This window comes from Eutrigla gurnardus, assembly GCF_963514095.1.
Source record: "Eutrigla gurnardus genome assembly, chromosome: 15".
Taxonomy (NCBI): Eukaryota; Metazoa; Chordata; class Actinopteri; order Perciformes; family Triglidae; genus Eutrigla; species Eutrigla gurnardus.
The window spans coordinates 807,241-832,691 of record NC_139938.1 but is presented as its reverse complement, the minus strand read 5'-3'; the positions used below and the strand labels follow the sequence as shown (position 1 = coordinate 832,691).

At 40.4% G+C, this 25,451-nt stretch overlaps 4 protein-coding genes across 5 annotated transcripts; 2 read left to right on the top strand and 2 right to left on the bottom strand.

Annotated features, from left to right (window-relative positions):
* Positions 1–359: 359 nt before the first annotated feature.
* On the bottom strand, positions 360–4,019 carry htatsf1 (HIV-1 Tat specific factor 1). Its single transcript, XM_084028975.1, has 10 exons — positions 3,814–4,019; positions 2,967–3,131; positions 2,622–2,856; positions 2,345–2,392; positions 2,016–2,170; positions 1,661–1,824; positions 1,427–1,523; positions 1,263–1,352; positions 1,037–1,174; positions 360–785 (listed from the first exon to the last, which is right to left on the bottom strand). The coding sequence occupies exons 2-10, from the start codon at positions 3,129–3,131 to the stop codon at positions 537–539; spliced, it is 1,341 nt and encodes a 446-aa protein (XP_083885101.1). The 5' UTR covers positions 3,814–4,019; the 3' UTR covers positions 360–536.
* Positions 4,020–4,140: 121 nt separating this feature from the next.
* On the top strand, positions 4,141–5,943 carry bod1 (biorientation of chromosomes in cell division 1). 2 transcript variants are annotated; one of them, XM_084028253.1, is made up of 4 exons: positions 4,141–4,399; positions 4,679–4,803; positions 4,932–5,146; positions 5,234–5,943. In XM_084028253.1, exons 1-3 carry the CDS (start codon positions 4,265–4,267, stop codon positions 5,143–5,145), a joined length of 474 nt encoding a protein of 157 aa, XP_083884379.1. In that variant the 5' UTR covers positions 4,141–4,264; the 3' UTR covers position 5,146; positions 5,234–5,943. The 2 variants fall into 2 exon arrangements, with proteins under 2 accessions (XP_083884379.1, XP_083884378.1); XM_084028252.1 differs by having other exon boundaries at positions 4,932–5,943.
* A 3,418-nt stretch (positions 5,944–9,361) lies between these two features.
* On the top strand, positions 9,362–15,769 carry LOC311025387 (stanniocalcin-2-like). The gene is made up of 4 exons (XM_084028247.1): positions 9,362–9,959; positions 11,386–11,528; positions 13,960–14,171; positions 14,835–15,769. Exons 1-4 carry the CDS (start codon positions 9,833–9,835, stop codon positions 15,160–15,162), a joined length of 810 nt encoding a protein of 269 aa, XP_083884373.1. The 5' UTR covers positions 9,362–9,832; the 3' UTR covers positions 15,163–15,769.
* An 82-nt stretch (positions 15,770–15,851) lies between these two features.
* Positions 15,852–19,546, bottom strand: bnip1b (BCL2 interacting protein 1b). The gene is made up of 6 exons (XM_084028250.1): positions 19,266–19,546; positions 17,844–17,936; positions 17,656–17,747; positions 17,291–17,398; positions 16,580–16,698; positions 15,852–16,428 (listed from the first exon to the last, which is right to left on the bottom strand). The coding sequence occupies exons 1-6, from the start codon at positions 19,347–19,349 to the stop codon at positions 16,232–16,234; spliced, it is 693 nt and encodes a 230-aa protein (XP_083884376.1). The 5' UTR covers positions 19,350–19,546; the 3' UTR covers positions 15,852–16,231.
* Between the last annotated feature and the right edge of the window lie 5,905 nt (positions 19,547–25,451).

Here is a 25,451-nt window from a genome sequence, read left to right as displayed (position 1 = left end):
AACATACTGAGCTGCAAACCTATAATGGGGGAGATATAAAATTAATGATATATATTTAGCTGTTGTGTTCCCATTCTGCTTTAAAATAAATCCAATGTATTTGTTAAGTACACAGAGTAAAGAACACGTCAGAGCAAACAGTTTCATTTGAAATAAAGTGTGATGAGTACTGAAGCTGAACAAATCGTCTACAACTCAAATCCAACACATTCAGTCTTAATTATATTTTGTAATTAATTAATATTTTAGGGTTATCGATACAAAACTGTAAACTAACAGCTGAAATTCAGGGGAAAGCTCTGCTGTACTTGTCAAGTGCAGGTCTAATTACAGTGTCAACCAAAGTGATGAAAATAGGCTAGACAAAATCATAATTTTATTATTCTACATTACAAAACAGCTCAAACTGTCCAAATAGCACCACCACCGCTGCCTCCTCTTCCTCATTGCCTGCTCAACACATATGCGCCACGGTTCACATTCTAGCAGGACTCTCCCAACTGGTTGCCATGGGGACCAAAGATGTGCATAGGTGTCTAGGCTTTCTCATCATCACTTCCTGCCATACTGCTGTCTGTAGAGTCTGCATCCTCTTCCTCCTGCTGTGGTTCTGTTTTGGGCTGCTGTTCGGGCTCCGTGGTGTTGGACTGTTCTGTGGGTTCTGCTGTGGTGGTGCAGCCCTCTGCTGGCTTGGCGGTGTTGTTCTGCTGGCCCTGTTCACCTCCCTCCAGGAAAGTAGACCAGCCCTTCAATCGCTCCTCCCGCTCACGTGTCGTCTCTTCCACCTGCACAAACATTAATAGCATGAATGATACAAATTCTTACCAGATGTATTCAAAGGTTTCATAATAACTCAAATATCACATGACTTGTTAGTAAGAATGATGACCAACAGGCTCCATTATCCTGACTTTTATTCACTTGAATGGGTGGAGCTGTGGGTGGTAGTGCTGCATCCGTGATGCAACTTAGTGGCATATATATTCAAGGCCTTCTTGCTTGCTAAATGCCCATGTGTATTTTGCATTTGGTTTACCTGATAGTCAGTCGTTCCATCCCAAAGCATTGCAGTAAGCTGCCTTCCTCCAAACCAGCGACCATTGAACGACTGAATGCATGCATCAGCTTGTTCGGGCTCCTTGAACGCAACTGATGCCACGCCGTCTGGGTGTCTCTGCAGCACAAACACCACCACATAGCAGCTCTTTTACTGATGCCATGAACATACAATTCAAACCATTCTACAATGACATTAAACTCACATCAAAGAGGATGACCTTCTTCACCCCCCCAAACTTCTCACACTCTGTCCGCAGGTCCTCACGATACTCATTCAACTCCAGGGGGTCTTCCTACGAAGGCCAACACAGAGATTAATGAACATTGGACAGAGTGTGTGTGTGTGTGTGTGTGTGTGTCTCCATACCTCAAAGTCACTGGGGTGGAACATGTTCCTTATGATGACAACCTTCTCATGCCTTTTCCTCACTTCTCCTTGCTTCTCTGGCCTCCAGTCCAACTGTCTACACAGACAACAAAAGCTACTCAATCACTTGTCTTCTCTTAATCCACTTCAGCATTTTGGGGAGCATTTTTCCCTGGATGCAGAGTGGGACTTGGGTGGGGGTTTAATAATAAGGAACAAGGAAGAAGTGTTTACTTCTGTTGCTGCTGCATCTTCTTCCGATAATCTTTGTTCTTCTTCTTCTTCTTGCTGGCGTCATACTGGCCCTTCAGCTCAAATCGTGCGGCTTCCACATGGATTCTATAACCCCGAAGCTCAGACTCGTCAATCAGACGCAGTGCCAATGCTACTGACTCCTTCTGCAGAGAACCACACGCACGCGCACACGCGCACACGCACACACACACACACACACACACTGGAAAGCTGCAAAGCAACACTACTGAAACTAATACTTTGAATACTGTTAGAAGTAAAAACCCACGTGGACCCTCATGGAGATGTGACTGAAACTATAAATTAAGCTTTATGTAAGCAAGGACAGACAAACCTTGAGATAGCAGCAGAGGCCATCTCCCTTCAGATTTCCCTCTTTGTCCTTGTAGAGTTTGACCTTGTACTCTTCAGTGATGGGGTCCCGCATCACAATGCCGCACTTGGTCATCAACCCAGCAAACTCCTCAGTACTGATGTCAGGAGGCAGACCTGAGGAGGCACAAGACCAGGAGGAAGAAAATAAGAGAGAGAGAGAGAGAGAGAGAGAGAGAGAGAGAGAGAGAGAGAGAGAGAGAGAGAGTGAGAGATAGGATAAACAGAGTCACTTACTCATTGGACAGATGTCTTGTTGACAAGAAGAAAATAAATATTAGCGACACCAACCTGATACGTAGACATTCGTGTTTTTATTGTCTTCTATATCAAACCACCCTGCAAGCACAGTGGAAAAGGCAATATATCAAAGGATGTGTGTGTACAAATTACAACTCATATCTACGAAACTATACTCATAATAATCACAACTGTTGACAGGGAGAGAGCTAGAAACATTCACCAATAACACTTAAAAAATCCTACTATTATTATACCACCATTTGTTGATTGTGATATTTACTTCACTGGTTTTCTCTCTTCTCTCTGGTTGTGGATGTTGCTTTACCTTGCTCTGCTTTTCTCTTCTCCGCTTTCTGTTTGGTTTCATTGGCTCTGCTCTCATTCTGGTCTGGCTCCGGCTTCTTGGTGGCATCTCCTGGTTTCTCCTTTTCAGGGTGCTTGCTGTCTGATTCCGGGGCTGCTGGTTTGGAGCTGCTCACTGCAGCGTTGTTGCTATCTGGATCTCCGTCCTTAGTGAAGCCATAGTTGGCCTGGTAGGCAGCAATGAAGTCCTCTGTTATCTAAAGAAACAAAGCACACCTGCTTAAAATCAAGGGGTCTCTGATCCAGTTTGGGGTGCAGCTTCATCTCATGTCATAAATATATGATGTAGGAAAACAAAAGTTCATACTTTAGGGAACCAGGCTTTCTTTTCATGGTCCCAGTCATACACAGTCCCATCCTCTTGGTCAGTGTAGGTGTTAGGATCAGAGCCATCCTCATTTCTCCGGTCATAGAGATCCTGCATCCGCAGCTGCTCCGTAAACTCTTTGTTGGCATTTGATTGCCCACTCATCTGCAACAAGAATGTGAAATGATTCTGGTCAACAATGCATTACATTTCACGATGTGCAAATACACTGTATTACGCACCCAATGTGACAAACCCTAAGTAGTGATGATTGCATATCATTCTCTCCCATTTCCTAATTAGAATTCCAAAAGTTATGAATGATTTGGTTACTATATAACCAAGTCAGAAAATAAAGCAAAGAAGCTCAAAGGGGGGTCTTTTCGCTGTGCTCATAGATTTAGTAAACATCTGCTAAAATGTGTGGTTAAAAAATAACGTTTGCATGTGGCCAAAGCAGATAGTAAACAGATATGCAACTGTAATAACCGACATTTCATAGCCTAAAAAAATATTCTAACTGCCTGTTTCTGACACATAATAAAGCCCTTTACAAACACGCCATTAACCAGCCAATCATATGTTGCACTGTCACCGCCCCGTAGGTCCAGAAAAAGGAGTCAGCCAGTTGCTATAAACCATCATATGTCTGTTGAATTGACATGCTTGAATCAGTGTCAGCGAGCTACTTTAGACATATTAAAATCTGCTGTTGCGGTTCAGTACACATGAATAACTTGCTAATGCACATTCATAACAGCAGAAGGTCCGTGCTTGTTAGTATTCTGATACTAAGGTAATGTGTTGATGTTAGCCAACGCAGCTAACGTTAGTTAGCTACCGTTACCTTTTACAACAATAATGTTAGTCCAGGCGATCTAAAATCTGGTAGGTGCGGAGGAACGAAAAGGACTCCCTCCTTCGAATGGCCCATCAACAGGAACGACGGGCGTCGGTGTTTTCTCAATTTAGTAAACCCAGTGTAAAATTATTTTACTTCAAGATGAACGTTGGTCCAAGCGCGACAACATTTACCATGCACCCGACACTTGAATCAAGTACTTCCGGTGTCAGGTTTCCAATACGCATGCGTGGCAACTGTGAACGTAGGGCTCCATTTGTTACACAGCGCCTGCTGTTTCACTCTAGCGGCTAGCGCGTTCCACGCATAGACACCACTCCGCCCACCGATTGTTAAAGACGGAAACAGTCTTGTTGGAAAACAAGCGCCGACGGCTCAGTTGCTACCTTTGAATGCAGCTAGCAGGTAAGTAAGCAAATCTTTCCTTCATTTTGGCATGGCGGAGGGCAGCGGTCCGGCAAACCTTCCTCCGGGAGACCCGCAACTGATCGGTATGATTGTGGAGCATCTGAAAAACCGGGGACTTTTTGACGAGTTCCGTCGAGACTGCCTCGCCGATGTTGATACTAAGGTAAGACAGTTAACGTTACTTCTGTTGTTTAGCTGTAGCAAGACAGACTCGAGGCTATAATAGCATTGCTGGAGCTCGTAATTTGATCAGCTAATTGTAATTGTGAACGTTATTTAGCTAACATTAGTTATTAACTCATTGCCGATTTATTTAACTGAATAATTTAGCAGTGTTTTTTAAGTGTTGCTACAGTATACTCTGTATCTCACAGTAACGCTATACTACCATGTCACTGTATAAAGAGCGAGTTTACATCGCTGTCAATGTCATTGCTGCCAGCCCGCCTATCAGAACCTACGTCAGAAAGTTGACAACTACGTCACGTCGCATCTGAGCACACAGGACTGGAACCCGTCCATCAACAAGAACCAGATGAGGAACGGACTGAGACATAGTGTCGTTCAGTGAGTGATACCTCCAACTGTCTCTCACTGATCCCTCAGTGATGATAATAATGTGTGGTAATCGTTATGGTACACATTAGTTCTTCTGTAACTCCTATTTATCTTGTGATTCTTTTTTTTCTCTTCAGATCGGGTATGCTGGAGTCTGGTGTGGACAGGATCATCACTCAGGTCGTTGACCCCAAGATGAACCACACTTTTCGGCCACATATAGAAACTGCCATCCATGATTTCTTGTCAGGGGAGAGGAGGGAGGAGAACGCCTTGACTTCTAACTCTGTACCATCTGAACAGACAGAACTACAGGAGCCCCCGTCTGCTTCTGGACCCAAAACCCCCTGAGGTCTGTTTTAAAAGCAGAAGTACCATTTAAGTTCAAGAACAATTTAGAAATACAGTTGAGATGCGTATATTTTCTGTCTTGCTGCAGGTACACATGGTCTGCACATAATGTTGTACGGCTGCGTTAGCCTTTTCAAAAGTGAAGCTTCAGACAAGAGGAGGAGGAGGAGGTTGCTTCCCGCTATGTCTGCTTAAAAGACGAGAGCCAGGAGTTTGAAGAGCATCTGCATTGAAAATATTCAGCATGAGATGTTGTTTCATTGCCCGTCTGTGCGGCACAAGCCTGTCACTGGAGAAGTTGGACAATGTGGAGTGGTGCATTAACACTGCACTACACAGCTCTGCCTTAAAAAAATAATAATAATAATCACGTGGCACAAACCTGGATCATTATTTTAGATTTTTTTTTTTTTTCATGTGCCATATCAGACAGATTTTTATTTTGAATGTGTATATTGTGTACTCTAGATTTCTCACTCAGGCTGATGTAAAGACATTTTACACAGATAGCGTAGTCACTATGTTAACCTTGCAAACTGCACTGATTCAGATGATGGGTGAAGTCATTGGGCTGGTTTCAGTTCGGAGGATTCCAGGAAGAAGATCCTGACGTTTCCTTTCAACTCAAATGAAATTATTGAAAGACATTTATGTAAATATATTTTGATCACTCTGCAGATGTCTTGTCTAGACATGTGCTTTACTAAACCGTTAATGTCATCTAACTTTTTTTCTTATTGTACACATTTGAAGTACCTCTTGTTGCTTTTTTAATAAAGATACTCTGCTTTGAAAATCTATTGCTCTCAGTCTGTGAAAAGAATGTAAGCTACACAGTCAATTCTTTCCTCTGAGTAATGGCAATAACTTTGTTTCCTGTGTAATTATAAAACGGTACCACTAGGTAGGGTATACTTTAAAAGGTAAACTCCACCAAAAATTATTCCTAGGCTTATATTTTAGAGGCAAACCCCCTGATTCCACCACATGAATCATATACAGGGTGTATCCACATATTTGTGATGGGACAATAACTGTAATACTATATGAGGTGTACAAGTTTTTATGTTTAAAAAAAGCCACCAGTATTATCCCTGTGTCTGGTTTAGTTTCCTAACAATAAGGCACTTTCTCTCAAAGCTTTCACAAATCCAGTCTTGAAGCTCAGTCCATCTGTTTTGAGTGTGTGTATGTGTCATTGAAGCTTGTGTAACATTATTGATTTAACTACCTGTTTTTGGCAGGAAACTGATCCACATGTTAACACAAATGTGTGTCAGAGAGTCCGTCTGCAAATCTGATGACGTCGGTTCATCTTCGTGTGTTTGTGTACTATGAATATGTCAGCTGTGTGATGTCAGATAGACTTTGTGTTGCACCGACATATCATTTATGGATGAATATATTTGTAAATTGTTTTATTTATTCTATTGCCCATTTAAACACTCAGTAACAATACTTAATAGTTTGTATTAAAAATAAGAATTGGTTCTTAAAGCATGAAAATGTGTATTGCATTTGAAAAAACAGCAGAATTATGTTTACTTTAGAGGTGTAACGATTAATTAGATGAATCGATTGTCAGTCCTATCGATTCTACTAAATCGATCTCTAAAATAAATAAATAGAATGAATCGTTTTGGCTTAACCAATAATCGATATAAATGTGTTTAATCGTATGAATCATGATTCTTAATTATGATTGTTTTAATACTTTTAAGACACTCTCCCCTGCCAGCATGTAGTCTATTGAAAAAATGTTCAAAATAACTGAGCATTACATTTTTGTATTCAGCATAAAATATTATGCAGGACTACTTTTTTATAGAATAAATATGTTAAATGAGTAATTCTGTGGTCTGTTTATTTTTTCACCTTTCAGAAGAATACAGATAGTCTCACTTGCATTATTGCGGATTAAATAGTGAACTGAATACATAAGGGCAACAAAAAAAAGGAACTTGAATTATGCCAATGCTTCCAACTCACATCAGTAATCACAAAGCAGATACTGAATGTGATCTATGCTGTGCTGCACAGAGAAACCCATCCAGAGTCATGTGAGACAGGAGCACAAGAGGCTCCTGCATGTCTGCACCGTGGTGAATCCGTGCATTAGTGTGTCCATCCATCCATCCATTTTCTACCGCTTATCCTGTATTTAGGGTCACGGGGGGGCTGGAGCCGATCCCAGCTGTCAGTGGGCGAAGGCAGGGTTCACCCTGGACAGGTCGCCAGTCTATCACAGGGCTGACATGTAGAGACAAACAACCATTAACTCTCACATTCACACCTACGGGCAATTTAGAGTCACCAATTAACCTATCCCCATGCATGTCTTTGGACTGTGGGAGGAAGCCGGAGAACCCGGAGAGAACCCACGCTTACACGGGGAGAACATGCAAACTCCACACAGAAGGAGCCCGGGCCGACCCGGGAATCGAACCCAGGACCCTCTTGCTGTGAGGCGAGACTACTACACTACACCACCGTGCAGCCGCATTAGTGTGTCGTTAAGGATATTGTGTGTGCGTGTTTAGTGTTGGGGTGAAGGGTCATTGTGTGGGTGGTCGTCAGGGGTTGTGCGAGGGAAGCTGTGGGATGTTGTTTTGAAGCAGGATGAGAAAGGTCATGGGGGAAAGAAACCTCCTCCCCCATAAGAGTATGTCTTCCACAACTGGGCCCCTCCATGGACACAAAAATAAACAATGTCTTTGTACCTTGACCTCCAACTACAACACACGCACGCACGCACACACACACACACACACACACACACACACACACACACACACACACACACTTGTTCTAAACTATCTTCACTGAAGGCCTCTTGGATGCAGGGCACATAAACCTGAGAAGGCAGCGGAGCAAGGAGTGAATGGTACGATGGAGGAGATGCTGATGTCATGGTGTCACATGACTGTGGCCTGTCTCTTTGTGGATGTCAAGGGTCAGAGGTCATGGCTGTTATGATACAAAACACAAACATAACAACTAGGGCTGCAGCGAGCGTATCGTAAAGAAAACAAAAATCAAAGCTAAGCTCACCTTGGGCTCGCAAACACAAATATGTTGATGTGACTGCTACAGCTCACAGTTTGTCTAAATCTACCAACAGTTACAGTCACCAAAATAAATATCTGAAAGCAGAGAGTAGTTCATTCTTCTTTTTGTTGGTTTCCTTTCCCCTGTAGTTTTAAAGAGTTGGTTCAAACAAAAAACAACATTTTCTCACTTGCTTCTTGTGATATCTACATGTTCACTTTGGTTTTATCTGCTGAGGTCGCTGAGATTTCTGCTTCCACTCCAGTTAGTTATTGGCCTGAAGGTCTCTGACCGAAAGTTCGCTTATTTAAAACATAATTTCACAGTAGTTTTAGTGTGCAGATGCATTCTTTTATCATGCTTTCACTCCAGTACAATGAAGGATGACCACACACTCATTTTAAACAGAATTAGTATTTTAGTATAAATCACATGGTCGGAACCTACTAAATAGAGTCAGAAATAATTACTCAGCTTCTTTTTTTTTAAAGTTGAAAAATACATCAATGTCAATACACAAACACATTTTGAAAGCAGACATTTGAAAACTATGCCCCTCACAGCATGTTCCGAAACTGTTAGCAGTCCTAACATCATTAACCATTAACCAAAACATTCATAACAACAAATGTTGCTTGTTAGCCTTTCCTTTCTCTGGTTATTATTCCATTATAAATGTGAGTAATATGTTAATAAATACTCATAGGTTTCTCATTATGTCATAGAGTCTAATTGTTAATCCATTAATAAAGGGTTGATGCTGTAGTTGTCGGTGTTGATAAATAGTTGATAAATGGATTTGGTTCAGATTTGTCTCAATCCCCTTTTTATCCTTTCAGTCAGTCCACTACTTTATGGATTGCCGTGCAATTTAGTACAGATATCCCTGATGCCCAAATGATAAATTGTAATCACTTTGGTGAGCCCTTAAGCTTTCATCTAGCAGTGTCATCATCTCAAAAATTAGCCTAATCCCATTCCCATCAGACGTGGCTGTAGCTGCTTTGTAGCCTCTTTAGTGAGGCTGTTAGCATGCTAACATGCTAAACTAAGACGGTGAACACAGTAAACATTCTGCCTACTAAACATCAACATGTTAACATTGTCATTGTTAACGAGCTGATGTTAGCACCACTGTGAAAAAAAGTCTTGAATAGAAGTCAGCATGGCTCTAGACTCAAGATACATGTGGACAATGCTATTTTTTACCTAACCTGGCAACCCAATGTTTCTTCCTATCAATAATTAAATGTACCTGAGTTATGAAGCATAAACCTAAATGGTTGATTAACTCTTAATAAAGCAAGGAAAACTAAAGTCACCAATCAACCAGTTTAACCAAACACAACTCCTGCCATGGCCACGTTCTGCTACTGTTGGTCCTCTTTTCCTCACATCAATGAGAAACCTTTGGCTCCGTTTTGGCGCGCGTTCACGGGGCTGCGCTGTGATTGGTGGAGGCGAAACGTGAACACGCAGCGCTCACAGGGGTTTATATTCCAGCCTTCATGCCGCGTTCATGTTTTACAGTGGAAACTCCTTTGCGAAGCGGCACCCGTGCTCCTTCGACCGATAATACGAAAGAAAAAGAAAAAAAAAATACGAACCAGAAAAATAAAAAAGGTTTAATGAGTGAAGCATGCCGGCGAACTTGTCCGCTGCGTTTTTTCTCCTCCTGGCCTGTCAGCAGGCGCTGACCGTGGATCCGCACGTCCAGGTGAAACAAGTGATCCAACTCAAGAGACGCCTGTCTCTGCAGAGCACAGGTGAGTTCTAACAGCAGGTGTGCTGCTACTTTTAAATCTCTACCGTTTTCCACACTGCATCGAGATAGTTACAATGTTTACCCGGTAGTCTGGTTCGGGCTAAGAGTCTCCAGAACAGGCTTGATTAGTCACAGGTCCTGTAATTATTGGGACATATTTAAGTCAACGCATGTGCAAGGTTGCCTACGGCAATCTGTCACTGTATGCGCTTGTTGACATTGAGTAGTTTATGAAGCTTTGGTTTAGTGTTTAAACAAGTTGCATTGGGGCACGCGTCATGCCTTTACTTCGCTGAGATACTAAAGAGTTTTCCTTTTTGTCCAGCTTTTGTACTGATAAGACCATTTGGCATGTTGTGTCATGTGTGGTCCTACTGTCCAGAAGCCTTGGTGACGACACACTGGCATGTGCATGTGTTATAATATCGATATCTTTAATCAGTATACTGAGTTGTGTCGTCCGCAGTAAAGTGAGATGACCCCCATGGCGCCTGGTGGTGGCCTATTATTTTTATCTTCTATAGGCTATGTTGGCCTTTCATTGCATCGGCAAAATAGTTTGCGTGCCGTGACACCTACAGCCTGTATCAGTTTAAACTATATCATGAGCCGGCCGCGTCGGTCCCGGACCAAGCCGGGCCGCAGAGCGCGTCTCTGTTTTTGCTCTGCTGCTCCGTCGGTGGCTGTAACTCAATGCGCGGCTCCGGTGGCTCGAGCCTCTCAAAGCACATTCCCTCCGTACCAGCAGCGCGGTGCATGCCGGCGGCACCTCCGACCCGGAGCTGACCCGCGGGCTGCACAACCTCGACGGTGCAAGTATACACCTACAGCAACGTAGTGACAACCAACCAATATGTTGATTAAAGATCCATTTAAAATGAACTAAGAGTCCCAACAAAAAGCCCTCTGCTCCATGCAGCCACTCTGGTGATCTCATCAGCAAAAGGGAACAAAAACTCATCTATATCTTAACTTAAAATTTGTGAAAATAGACATTTGAACAAAAGGGAAGAACCTTGTTGCTTCCTTACATTCACTCACCATTGTGTAGATTTCACGCATGAAATGAAATTAATGCTGATGTCAGTTTGAACTGGCTGTCTCCTCTGGGTCACCCTCCTGCTGCCCACAGCATTGTAGCTTGTGTTGTAGGAATACTTTCATTTCCAGGCACCAGAACATTGAACTCACAACTGCCTAAAATAACATGACAAGGCAATTCACTTTTCTTTCTCTCAATTTGATGCCGTGTCTGGACATGTTAGAAGACCCCAAGATCATCCTGATGGGTGATATTACTGTATTTAATGTTGATCTTGTCCTCTTAAATCAGAATACAGCACAGTAGCAATGCTTTGGGAGACAAACTTGCTTCTGTGGTATCACTGTAGGATTTCAATGCTGATCTTTCTCTGTTTTTGCCTTAGCGGATATTCAGAGTTGTCTGGTGAGTTCAGGGGATGTCGGCTGTGGGACGTTTCAGTGTTTCAACAACAACTCTTGTGAAATTCAAGGGCTGCACCACATCTGTCTCACTCTGCTGCACAACGCTGGGCGATACGACTCACAGGTGAGGAGAAGCACGACACTGGCCAACTTAATTTCCATTTTCATAGAAAATAAAAATGATTTCATTATTTCATCCAAACATACTGTATCAAGCGCCAAAAACATAATCCCCTCGTTCTGGTGTAGTCATGGTTGAAATGTTAAAATAAGAACGTCTATGACTTTTTTTATGCCATACTATACTATGCTGTTTTATTGACATACAATGACTTGCTCAATAACAACTCCATGGTATAGGCTACTGTACTGAACTTTTAATGACATGCTACATTATGACTTTTAATGACATGCTACATTTGGACTTTTCATAAAATGCTACACTGACTTTTAATAACATGCTACACTATGACTTTTAATGACATGCTGTACTATAAGTTTTAATGACATGCTTTACACTGACTTTTAATAACATGCTACACTGTGAGTTTTAATGACATGCCACACTATGAGTTTTAATGACATGCTACACTGAGTTTTAATGACATGCTGTACTATTACTTTTAATAACATACTACACTATGACTTCATAAAATGCTACACTGACTTTTAATAACATACTACACTATTCATTTTAATGACATGCTGTACTATGAGTTTTAATGACATGCTACACTATGAGTTTTAATGACATACTACACTATGAGTTTTCATGACATGCTGTACTATGTGTTTAAATGACATGCTACACTATGATTTTTCATGACATGCTGTAAACTGGCTTTTAATAACATTCTACACTGAGTTTAAATAACATGCTACACTATGAGTTTTAATTACATGCTGTACTATGAGTTTTAATGACATGCTACACTATGAATTTTAATGACATGCTGTGCTATGACTTAATAAAATACTACACTATGACTTTTCATAAAATGCTACACTGACTTTTAATAACATACTACGCTATGAATTGAATGCTGTACTATGAGTTTAAATGACATGCTACACTGAGTTTTAATGACAGGCTGTACTATGAGTTTTAATGACATGCTACATTATGACTTTTAATGACATGTTACCCCAGTCCTTTTAATAAAATGCTACAATTTGACTTTAAATGACATGTTACACTATGAGATTATTCTGAAAATAAAGACTAAAAAATAAATAAATAAATAATTAATAAAAAGCCAAATTATTTGCGGGGCGTCACCGTGGCATACTATACTATTACGTTTAATGATTTACTACATAATGCCTTTCTATGCATACTATAGTGTGATTAGAAGTTTTTATTTTTTTATATTTTTATGGCATCATTTTCAATATTTTATATCATACAATGCCACCTTTTGTGGCATCTATTATGTATCGTTTCCTGTAATTACTTTTTTAACGCCATTTTCATGCCATCAATACTTTTTAAGACATACTATACTATAGTACTATAGACATTTTTATAACACTTTAAACTGTGAACCTTTGTATGGCAAAATATTGTATGACTATTTATGGCATAGTTATGAATTAAAATGTAAAACAGTCTAAAACTATTTCCAATAGAAGCTCAAGGACTAGCGATGACATATTTGCAAACATGTTTTTATTTAAATGGTAAATGGTCCTCATTTATATAGCGCTTTTATCCAAAGTGCTTTACAGTAATGACTGACATTCACCCATTCACGCACACATTCACACACCGACGGCGGAGTCAACCACGCAGGGCGACAGCCAGCTCGTCGGGAGCAATTAGGGTGAGGTGTCTTGCTCAGGGACACCAGGCACTCAGCTAGGAGGAGCCGGGGATCGAACCGGCAATTTTGCTGTTGCCAGCCAACCCGCTCTACCTCCTGAGCTAATCCCCCCATATTTAATGACATACTTCATCATTGCAGTCATTTGTCAGTAATGTTTGTTATGCATGTTGCCATGGATACAGAACAAACCCAGAGGGGAACTGAAATGAGAGAAAATATTTTCTACTTTTCTATAATAGGAGTGCATGAGAGTCTGATGTACGTCTAATGCGTCTCCAGCATGAACACGCACAGAGGATGGTTTTCATTAAGGATCTGTGAGTGTACAGCATATGTAATGAAGTTCCATACAACAAATAAAATGATAAGAAATACAATTTACTTGGACTAGTTAGTGTGTTTATGACTACAGTAAGAGAATACTGCACTTGCCTACAATATCATGTAACATGTAAGTGGAGATACATTCACAGTATTTTTTATCCACTTGGGTTCACTGATGCTTGCTTAATATTAAAACACTGTTACTTTATGACCCCATGCAAGCCAATCACATTGTGGTGGATCCAATGTACACAGAAAATAAACCAAAGTCGAGAGGGTTTTTGTTTTCACACAGGAAATGGCAGAAGCAGTGGAGATGGCACACATCCCAGGCCAGATTTGACATAGTGATCGTGTCATCAGAAATTAAACCGTAAATTCCTCCTTCTGCTCTCCTCCTGCCAGGGCAAGGCATTTGTGAAGGAAGCGTTGCGGTGCATGGCGCTGGGACTGCGGCAGCGCTTCAGCTGTGTGAGCCGCCGGTGCTCAGCAGTAAAAGAGATGGTGTTCTCACTCCAGAGAGAGTGCTACTCCAAACACCAGCTCTGCCTGGCGCTACAAGACCACATGGATACCATGGGCAACCTGGTCCAGTTCCACCTGATGTTTCCCCAAGGGTGAGACGCACACAATCTTACACAAACAAATAACCTGTAAGCTTTTATCACCATCTAAAAAACAGTGAGGGTTGTTGCGTACTAAACCATCTAAAGCTACTTTAAAGCAAGAGTATTTAACTTTGTAAAGAAATAACACAATTCTCCCTTTAAAATGAAAACTTGAAATCATAAACAATAAAATGCCACATTCCTCAATTTATTTCAGGGTTTTTTCAATGAAAAGTCATAGTATAGTATGTCATTAAAAAGTCATTAAAAGTGATAGTATAGTATGTCATTAAAAGCCATAGTATAGTATGTCATTAAAAAGTCATTAAAAGCCATAGTATAGTATGTCATTAAGTCATAGTATAGTATGAAATTAAAAAGTAATTAAAAGTAATATTATAGTATGTCATTAAAAAGTAATTAAGTCATATTATAGTATGTCATTAAAAAGTCATTAAAAGTCATATTATAGTATGTCATTGAAAAAGTAATATAGTGTGTCATTCAAAAGTTCATAGAATAAGTATGTCATAAAAATGCCATATTAAAAGTGATCCTATATTATTCAATAAAAGTCTAAATATCTGCTGTGAAATTGTTCCATGATCTTGCTTCAAGGTATTGTTTTCTGAAAGAGAGGAACATTTCTTCCTTGCGTGCATTTCCCATCAGACCGTACGTGGAGCTGATGAACTTCCTGTTGAAGTGTGGGGAAGACGTCAGGTTGTGGGTCGGCCGGCGGCTGCGCGGGCAGTGCGAGCACCACTGGGGGGCGCTGTGTAGCAGCTTCGGCAGCACTTGCTCTCACAGCCAGTCAGACGCTTCGCAGCACCCCGCCAGCACCAGACCACCCACTACATCCGGGCCTTCCTCCACTCTAGGACCCCTGCAGCAGCCAACCACTGCAGCTGAACCAGAGCACAGAAATGGGCTGAGTCAAATCGACAACATTACCAAATCTGGTCCCATGTCTAAGAAATCCATTATTACTGCTTTATAAACAGAAAGGCGCATCACACAGAGGTGCAAACAGGGTACACAAAGATCATCCACTTATTTATATTATATTAGTAGTAGAATGAGTAAAAGTAGTGGTTAGAGTGTTGTATTGCTGGTGAAAGCAATACGACATAACTTATTTAATTTGTTGGGTGTTTTTGCTACATTCATATTTTTTAAATTTGACTTTAACAAGGATGAAAACCAATTATCTACCTCATGTCAACATCACAGAACACCACAGTGGTTGTATCCTTCAGCACAGGGCAGTGACACACATAAGTAAACACTACAGTGAACCATTTATTTGCAGCTGATGCAAATTTAAATCTGTTTTTTGTATTTATGAGGATTGTTATATTATGCACCGTATCGTTGGCATGCTATCAAACGTGATCTTGTAGACGGTTAAGGTGCAATCTGCAGGAAAGGAAGCACTCTTTGGTTATGATTGTATGCATGTATTTTTGCTGTTCTACATGAACAATCACATTTCATACAGACCGCAGGTTTCAAGGTTTGTTTTGTAAGTTTTTATTTAAATGGATCTAAAAAATACAGTTGTAAGCATTTTGATTAATGATGAAATAAACTACAATGTCACTGGACAGAGAGATGGGCAATAGTGAGTCAGACTGAAGTGAGTTCTTCACACAAAGTAGCAGTATAGCATCTCCGATGATGAGTCTCCTGCCATCTACTGGTGCATGGCAGATGCCCTGTACGGGATCAGTAAGTGATCAGATTTCTAAATGAGTTACCACGAAGGGCACAGGGTAAACGCATTCATAGCTGTTACTATGTTTTATTTTAATAAAAAGTTAACAAAGTGAGGGTTGTTGCATACTATGGCTTTGACCCTGGTTAGTTCTGGATGCATATTGCATATTGTTAAAGCTAAAAACCAGGGTGCTAAACAAAATGAAAAGTTGTTTCAGTTGATACTTGTGTCTTCGTGCTCGACTCTCCATGTAGTCCATACCTGCTCAAAGTCCTTGTGGTAACTTTTTGCTGAGTGATATAACCAACACATTCTTCCTGAAGCCTGGGTGTGTTCTTTAGCCAGCCAATTAAATGAAGGGGAAGAGGCGTTTCTTCAGGATGTAGAGGACGGTGGCGAGGAAGAGGGCCAGAGCTAGGAAGATGAGCAACTTGTCTGTTAGCTCCCGCCGGTTGTACTTGAGGATCAGTTTCCTCCCCAGGTGGATGGTTCCCGTCATGCTTTTAAACTCCTCGTTTGTCTCTTGCACTGTCCTGGAGGAGGTGGCTGTGTGAGGAGGAGGAGATATATTAAAGATACATCAAATATTAAAGGATTTTCACATAAAAAACATTGTTGTAAATTGGATTTACCTTTGATACACAAACTATAACCATGAAAAAAGTAAAACATGGACAAAGTAGAAGGGTTTTCTCACCTAGTGTGCCAATAGTGTCCTCAGTCTGCATCACCTGTTCAGCCATCATCCTGCTGATAGACATCAGACTCTCCGTGATGTGGCTACTGGTTTCTACCAGGCTTTCTTTGGTCGCCTTCCTGATGCAAAAACACAGAAAGCAGACCTGAGGTCTGTAGGCCAAAGCAAGTTCAACAAACCCAGGATATCTTTTCACTTACCCTTACAAGTGCAATCACGCGGATGCTTACATACCTTTAACATGAAAATGTATTACATTTTTAAAAAATGTATTAAATTAAATGATTAACAAAGACATTTGTAAGCAACTTAAATGTCTGTTTCTGAATATCAACCAGGCCAGGTTTACACTAAGAAAGAGACTGGTATCCACATCAGTAATAGCAGACTGAGCTCTGTGTATAAAAACTATATGTATGACAAAAAACTTTAGGTAACCGAGGTGTAATTAGTATGAGCAGTAGTATGCGATGAGGGTTAAGGCTGGGAGAAAAAGCAAAACACATGCCATATTAAATTTAAAGGGTATGAAGTGGCTGTGATAGACTGGCGTCCTGTCCAGGGTGTACCCTGCCTTCGCCCAATGACAGCTGGGATCGGCTCCAGCCCCCCCGTGACCCTAAATACAGGATAAGCGGTAGAAAATGGATGGATGGGTATGAAGTGGACTGACTCATTATTTCAGGGCCACAGCCTCAGACTTGTACTGACCTCTGTCTGGTGCTCTGGTTTTCTACTTCCCGCAGCAGCTCATCCTTCTCCGTGTTGTCTATGGCGAGTTTACAAGCCAGGTTAGCTTTCCTCCACGCTGTCTGGTTACTGGAATCCACAGGGAACAACACAGAAACCAACTTTGAAAACTGTAGTGATCTCGTAGTTTTATGGCCCGTTTTACAACCCACTTCAGGAGACAGAGGCACCACCAATCCCAATGTGACGTCCACATAGGGGTTACAATCAAGTCATTTTGACTGAGAGCAACACACAGATGGGTTCACTCACTAAATTGGATGCTGATATTTTAGTGGGTTTGACAACTAGCATTAGTGAATCAAAGAGAAAATGAGTTCACACACCTCAGCATTTGCCTTCTCTGGCTCTCGGTCTCTGCCTGGATGGCCAGTCTGTCCGTCTCTCTGTCCTGCTCTCTGGCCATCTGCTCCAGATCCTGATGAGAACACACCACATCAAATAAAAAAGGATTTTAAGCAAAAGATCAGTCAGAAGCAACAAAGTGAGTGCACATAATTATATGAAGCCAGACCTGTATTCGGAGTCTGATCTTGTTGAACTTCTCTTTGACCTGAGAGTTGAACTCCATGAGAGTTGACTGAGGCCCAGGGCAATCCCTGATGTCCTGCAGGTAACACACAAACACAATGAAATGCTATGTATTCATGTTTATACTGTATAATGCTGATTTGGAAGTATTAAATTACCAATCTTTCTTTACATTTATTTGCTACTAATTCGGTTTCTGTAGCTAATAAAGGTAAACACCGATAACATACCCAAAGTAATACCTTATGATCACATTCTACATTAACTCGAACATTTTTAGCTTCATTCTAGAAAACAATAACCAAATAATTGACAACAATAAATGTTCTTTGATTTATTGATTTTACTTGCATTATTTTTTTTATTAATAATCTACACAAGGGTGATGTTGGGATTTTGAAATTGTATTGACTCTGGAAATCTTGAGCATATTCTAGTCCTGCTCAATGTGTTAAGTGTCCTGAGATGACTTCTGTTGTGATATACACTATAAATAAAATTGAATTGAATTGACCAAGACCATAGAAAATAAAGCATTTCATGTAAATATTTCAAATAACATTTTATAATACATGCTAAGGGTGCATCTTTACGGATGTCTCAACTTTCTTGATTGCTCAAAAAAAAATTAGAACAATACAAATTTGACCAAAACCCAAAAGAGATTTAGTCTATTATAAAAGACAAAGAAAACCAGCAACATTCACTGTTGAAAGAATGAAACTAGTAGCTTACATTATGCATCTGATATAAAATAAGGTATCGCTTATTTGAACTGTGGATGCCAATGACTTGGCTGTAGATTTACTAATCAATGAAGGACTTAACTAACGGTTAGGCTATAATATATTTAAATGTAAAAATAAACGTAAAAATATGGTTTACATCTCACGTCTTTCTGAAATAAAGTAATCTGTGCGTACCTTTGGTAACGTCATTACGTATCTTTTGCACATTCGTGTTTGGCCAAAAGGGCTGGCGTGATACCTAATTGTAGAACAGATTTTAACACCCATTTTTAAACGAATAATACTAATTACATGACTCGCCATTGATCACCTGACGCATCAGTCAGTTACCGCCGCTGTTTGAGCAGCTAGCTAGTTTCGTAACTTTAGAGTGACATTTAGAAATCGAGTGACTAAAACTATTGGCAGTGATCGAAAGGAATACAATTTAACAAGTTACTCTAGTGAACTAAAACTTGTTGTGCTCTTTCTGTGATTTTTAATAGGCTTTAGCTGTTTAACCGTTAGCTTCCCCTTTGGGTGAGCTAGCGGTTGGAGCAACTTTCAGAGCCGTTGTGTGGTGCCTTTAGGGACACCTCTCCACAATACAACCGATACCAGCATTAACAAAAATGAATAACAATAAACCTACAGGTAAACTCGTTTTCAGTTCTTACCTGAACGAGAGCCTTGATTTCTAGGTCATATTTTATAATTTCTTGTCCACAAATTCGGACGTGGACATCCGCAGAAGACGCCATACTTGTTTTTGTACGGAAAGCTAGACGCCCAAAAGACAACGCGCTCTGTTCAGGCGAAGCATTGGTTTCGACGCTTATTCCTAAATCTGAGAATGGGTTGTAGCCGATTCCGTGGTCTGTCCAGGGACCATGGTCTCTGGCAGGGACCAGTGGTCACAACCACTAGGGGCACTAAAGACACTGGTCCTGACTCCTGACCAGCTCCTCAGTGGTAGCGACCAGTAGCTCTGTGGCACGGACTAGCTGGTCTCTGGCACGGCCAGTGGTCACAACCACTAGGGGCGTTAAAGACACTAGTCCTGACCAGCTCCTCAGTGGTCGCGACAAGGAGCTCTGTGGCGCGGACCAGCTGGTCTCTGATCATTTGAAGGCTTTCATCAAGCTTTGACTTAACATCATAAGCAATGTTGCAGTGATATACATATATATGATCAATTTGTTTTGTGGCCCTTCCGCCTCTGCTCGTGGTAGTGGAGTGTAGTTTTTAAACAACCTCCAATGTATATGTGGCAGTTATTCATCCTGGTGGCCAGACTGTATTTGTTATCCAAAACACCATGTGCACACAGTTACATTAAACAATCAAACACACAAGCGTCCGGATGGGGTGCTAATGGTTTTATTATTTCAATATTCAAATCAATAAACATAATCGGACTTTTGTGGTTACAAGCAGAGCTGTGGTACCAACTCCCGGCTGATACGACAGAGAAAGTATGATTTAAAAAATAAGAAAGAAAAAGAGAGGCACAATAACACAACAGAGATTCAGGGCAGGTGTCCACAGGATGTCAAGCAGCCGGAGACAAAAACTGTCAGAAGCTCTGAAACAAAATGAGATGTTACAGTGCAAAAAAAAAAAGAAAAAAAATCTTTTAGATTTCCATACCTGTGTATAAAGCCACCACTGTGCCTCCATGAAAAAAATACAATGTTAAACAAAAAGTTAGGTACAACAAAAGTAAAAACCCAGCACAACATTTATTACACAACATAAATATAACAACTGTCAAGATATTGTATTCGAACAGGCATATATGTGAACTACAAATATAGACGTCATTACTAAAGAGAGGATCAAGTTAGTTTCAGCAGGATACACATCTGCAGGTTTTGCTTCTTTATGAAATTATAATCACCAAGAGATCTATTATAGAGCACTTAGCAATGAAGTACAGCCTTCCTACTGAGACTAAGGAGAAGGAACACACACAGGACTAACTACAGAAAGATCCCATGCTGTTGATCTAGTCAAATAAGTTACCATACAAGACCAGAAGCAACTTAACTATGGCATGTAGCTGTGGAGCTCAAGATGACCGATACCTCCCACATCCTCTACATGGACTTGTATGGATTTTACTATAAAATCATCTCACGGTCTGTCTTTATTATCAAAATTGAAAAAATAATGAAACAGAACATATGCTTTAAGATAAACATTTTCTGTTTTTTGTAAATGTCTCTTTCTTTCTCTCTCTCTCCGTGCATTTTGGCAAATCTGGAAGGAGATATAAATCACTGCAGTGGTTGATGATGTGTGCAGATATGGAAAGAGGGTTTTTGTTTTTATTATCGAGGGTGGGTTGTTCTCGTTTGCTTCAATGAGATCAATCTGCAGGAAATTATGCCCCTCCCCCCCTGATCATTCACTGTTGGGGAGGGTGAGGGGTCTCTGCCCACCAGCCTTTAGTGGCCCCTGGCTAATCTCAGGAGCTCCCTGACATGACATCTGCGAACCAATGCCCTTCTGAAAAGAAAAGAAAAAGCACCCAGAAGGGGGAGAAACATCTCTGGCGCAGTGAAGTTTTCCCAGAAAACTGATCAAATGTTGAAATGTCCCCACCAAAGACGGAGAGAGCAGGAAAGCCGGCTCCTAACCTGAGCTCCAAGGCTGTGGAGACCTGAACCTTGGTCCAGAGTCATGACAGAAACAGAGTTGTGTTAAGGAGAGGTTCTTTTTGCTGACTCGCCGCATCTGGTTTGGGATTCTACCACCAAGCGTGACCGCCTCAACCTTCAATGACAGAACGCTTCATGGACTTCACAGACCGTGATGAATCAAAGTCACAGTGAAACTGCAGTTCTGACAGCGTTGTGCTTCCTAAAACTAGCGTTGGGCAAATTAGAATGCAGAGGAAGTTTAAAGTCATAAGACACGGAAGGAGAGGAACATAATAACTGAAACCAGTTATCTGGGAACCTTTCGTTATACCATTCAAATTATTCTCATGATTTCTTGCGTGTTTTGTGGACAAATCTGGAGAAAAATGGTGCATTCTGTGTGTTACTTTTCGAGACATAAAAACATTCAGGAATGCTATTTTGTGGCAAAAAAAAACCCCGACATTCAACAGTACAAACTCTTAAAGAAAAACACTAAATCGCTTATTTCTGTTTGTAATCAACTGGCTTCCTCGCTGGTTGCCTGGCAACCTGACAACAGGAGGTCATTGTCCAGTGCAAAGAAATAGTCCAGAACATAAATAATTGCCATAAAACTGTTTTCTATGTTTGTACCGATTAAACAAGCGAGATATAACATGTTGACCTGTGAGCTATAGAGGTGGTGTTTGCAGCTTCTTTTCTAAGCTAAACTCGCCGGCTGCAGCTTTGTATCTTCTCATGATCCGACTCTCAACGAGAAAGACAATAAGCACATTCCCTAAAATTGTAGTAGCATGAATGATGTAACTTATAATGGAATCTTTTTCAAAAGGAGTAAATTAGGGAATCATTTACAAGTTCAACTGCTAATTTTATTGCTAATTATGGCATTATGTGTAAGTAGGATTTTGCTGGCGATTTAGAAATTTCGTATTTTTTAGGTTTTTAAATATCGATATTAACTATGTGTTGATTTATTTAGTTGTTTGTAAATCAATTTTTAAAGCAATATATTTCATTTCTAATATCTCTCTGTTATCAAACTAAATAGTTTTGAAATCTGATCTTTTTATGGATGCACTCTTTATTCTCAAAATAAACTGAATTAATAATCGTTCTATAAACATTTGCATCTCCAGAGCGCAAAAGTAGGATTGTACAAAAAGTCATATTTATTGTCCAAGACAAGGTCATATCACAGAAATATGAGTAAATCCAAAAACATTTCTATGAAATTATACAAAAAATAAGAATTCTGTAATTACTATGTGATTATATCGTTTTTAAAAATGACATAGGGAGGGGAATTATGTACAACAACAAAAAAGTAAATTCCGTTTTCATTGTGACTTTGATTCATGTCTATGAACCTCATGTGAAGTCTGTGACTCCTGTAAAACCTGCTTAGTGGAAAAGCTAATGAGTCTAGTTTCAACAAATTGTATCCTTAAATGTTAATTTACAGGACGAAACAAATAAATATCAAAAAAATAGTATGAACACTGGGATCAAGGGGGGAATAAGGCAATCAAATATAATTTAGGAGAAAAAAAATTCAAACGTGCAACAGTCAGAGCATAAATATCAAACCATAATATTAATTTAACAAAAAGGTTTAAAACGTATAAGCAGGACAGCGGTCATATAAAGATACAATATTCATGATCTTTCTTGATCCTGACGACAAGATTCGTTCCAAACAAAAGTCTAACAGGAAGTAGCACAACAGGAAAAAGCTCCATCAGACACCCACGTCTGTCTGTATGATCCTGCTGAGGAAGACTAGTCTACATTCATCAGCAAAGCAGCAGCAGCAGAGTTATACCTCGCTATGTCAGCATACAGCAGTGCAGCAGTCAGAAACACAGGACTGACTAGAGTCATACACAGAAGGAATAATATGGCTAATACAGCTTTTGAACACAGCCATGTTAGCACCCAGCCACTGACGGATTAGCACCACAGTTTACCTCCATGCTCAGTTTGTCGCTTCATTCGCAACCTGCGACTCAGTGCCAACGCTGACTTCAAGGAGGGTCTGGCACTTCATAATAGCAAAGTTAAGAAATGGAAAAAGTACTGTTTTATGCTTTTTTGTTGTCGTTTTTCTCGTAAAAAGGTCTCAAGGAGGCAGCAACACGGGTGTCCCATGTCAAAGCCACAGAAGTAGAATGCATTGTAATCGACTAGGAAAAAAGCAGGCCCAAGTCTCCCTCCGCCTCAGACACAGTAGAAGTTTGCTCTTCTCTACACAGACACACCAGCGGTGATAGCAGCAGCAGCCAATACAGAAAACACGATAACGTGGCGTAGTGGGCAGAGAAAGAGTTCAAAAAGGAACCAGGTTTCCCAAAACAACATCAGTTTGCAGGGTCACATGTATGCACCCCTTCAGTGATGCTTTAAAGGGGAAATCCTATGCAGACATGACAAACAGCTCATCTGCTGTCAAAGGCGGATTATTATACAAAATGTATTGATTTGGGGTTTAAAATTAGGTTTTCATTCCAGTTTTGTACTTCAAGTTTAGGTTTTGGGAAACCCAGTCCCTCGTTTCTGTCGGGAAACCCCCCTCCAGATTGACAGAAGGTGCAGATTTGTGTTCTTGTATATTTGATTAAGGCACCTGGTTCAGCAGGCATCATATTCAAAAACCAAGTGCAGGGTGAGTAACACTGTTGGTCTTTTGACTGTTGTAGGGAAAAAAGGTGTGAAAAAAAACCAGGGTGCGTGGTAATAATATACTGTAATTGTGTCATCGACACTCTAAACGTAAGTCTCTTTGTGCTCATTCAACAGCAGCAAATATGAAATAATTTCGACTGAGAGTGCAATAAGTGAACTTTGTTATGATGGAGACCAATCCGTCGATTGGTCTCATGATTTCCCAATCTACGAAGAACTCCAGATATCACTTGATTCTCGCTATGCAGGGAATCGGCAAGCAGACACATCATTCCTACTGCGTTTGTCACAGAGTATATTTCTGTATGTATTTACACAGTGGAAAAGATGTGGAGCATAGTAAGCATACAGCCTCTGAAGAGGAGGTGTCTGACAAGCAACGAGTGCAGCCCAAGTGGGTCTGAACACGACAGGAAGCATTTGAAATGCCCCGAAAGAAAAGTAAAAGCCAGACTCTGAGATCTGACATCACAGCCAGCAGGAGGTGCGATCATATTTAGTTTTCTTTTCAACCCAATTTATTGAGACAAAAATATTTGGTAACGATCATCTTACAGATCCGTAATTTCCTAAAAACCTAATAAGAGGCAAGTAAATATTCACTGATTATTGAAAAGTATACCCCATATATGTTGAATTGTTTGTTTAGTTATGTTCGGCCAACCTGCTTTGCGCTTAAACTAGAATGAATTAATACCTTGTTATTTTCCCCATAACCAAATAGGAAAGCTCTTTCAAGGAAACTTCTTTGATGCTATTATTAAATTACAGAAACAATAAAAACAAAGCGTTACCAAATATTTCCTCTGGAGATCGTTCTTGAATACACAAGTTCCACTTGCTATTTAAATGAACAAAAACAACGTCCGAATACACCAAACACAGATGGAATAAAGACCCTCTGTAACTTTGGGCAGTGGTATCAAATTCAGGAGTCTGACTTCCACGTAAGAAAAATAAGGGTTTGCTGAACAATAGCGACCATACAGCTCAATAATACAGAAATTACACTTCTGTTGTTGTTCAGAGTAACAATCTTCCTCTGATTGGTCCAACAGCGACAGTTAAAATCAACCCAAAGGAATCAGGAGGGGAAATCTGGTCTGATGACAGTTATTGAGAAAAAATAATCACGTCGTCTGTGAGCGGATCTCACACAGACAACGTTTTTAATTCAGATGATGAAAAGTCATCGGCACCATGTCACAAAGTGCTCTCGGAGCACGGCGAGAAATCAGATTCAGATCCTTCGTTAGAGGGAAACGTTGCGGGTTGTGTATGTTTGAATGCCGATCTGGAGAAAGCGGAGGAACTTTGTGAATTCTTGTGACAAGTCTGTTGGCCATTGCCATTTGTTTAGAGAGCATTGCACTATATTGATTGACAATTGACAAGTCATAACACACACGCACACACACAAAATATTTTGTACAGAGTAAAGAATGGTGACAATAATTGGAATACATAAATATATTTTCTTTTGATTTTATATGTCATCACATGTCAGATAGAATAACGATATTACCCTGA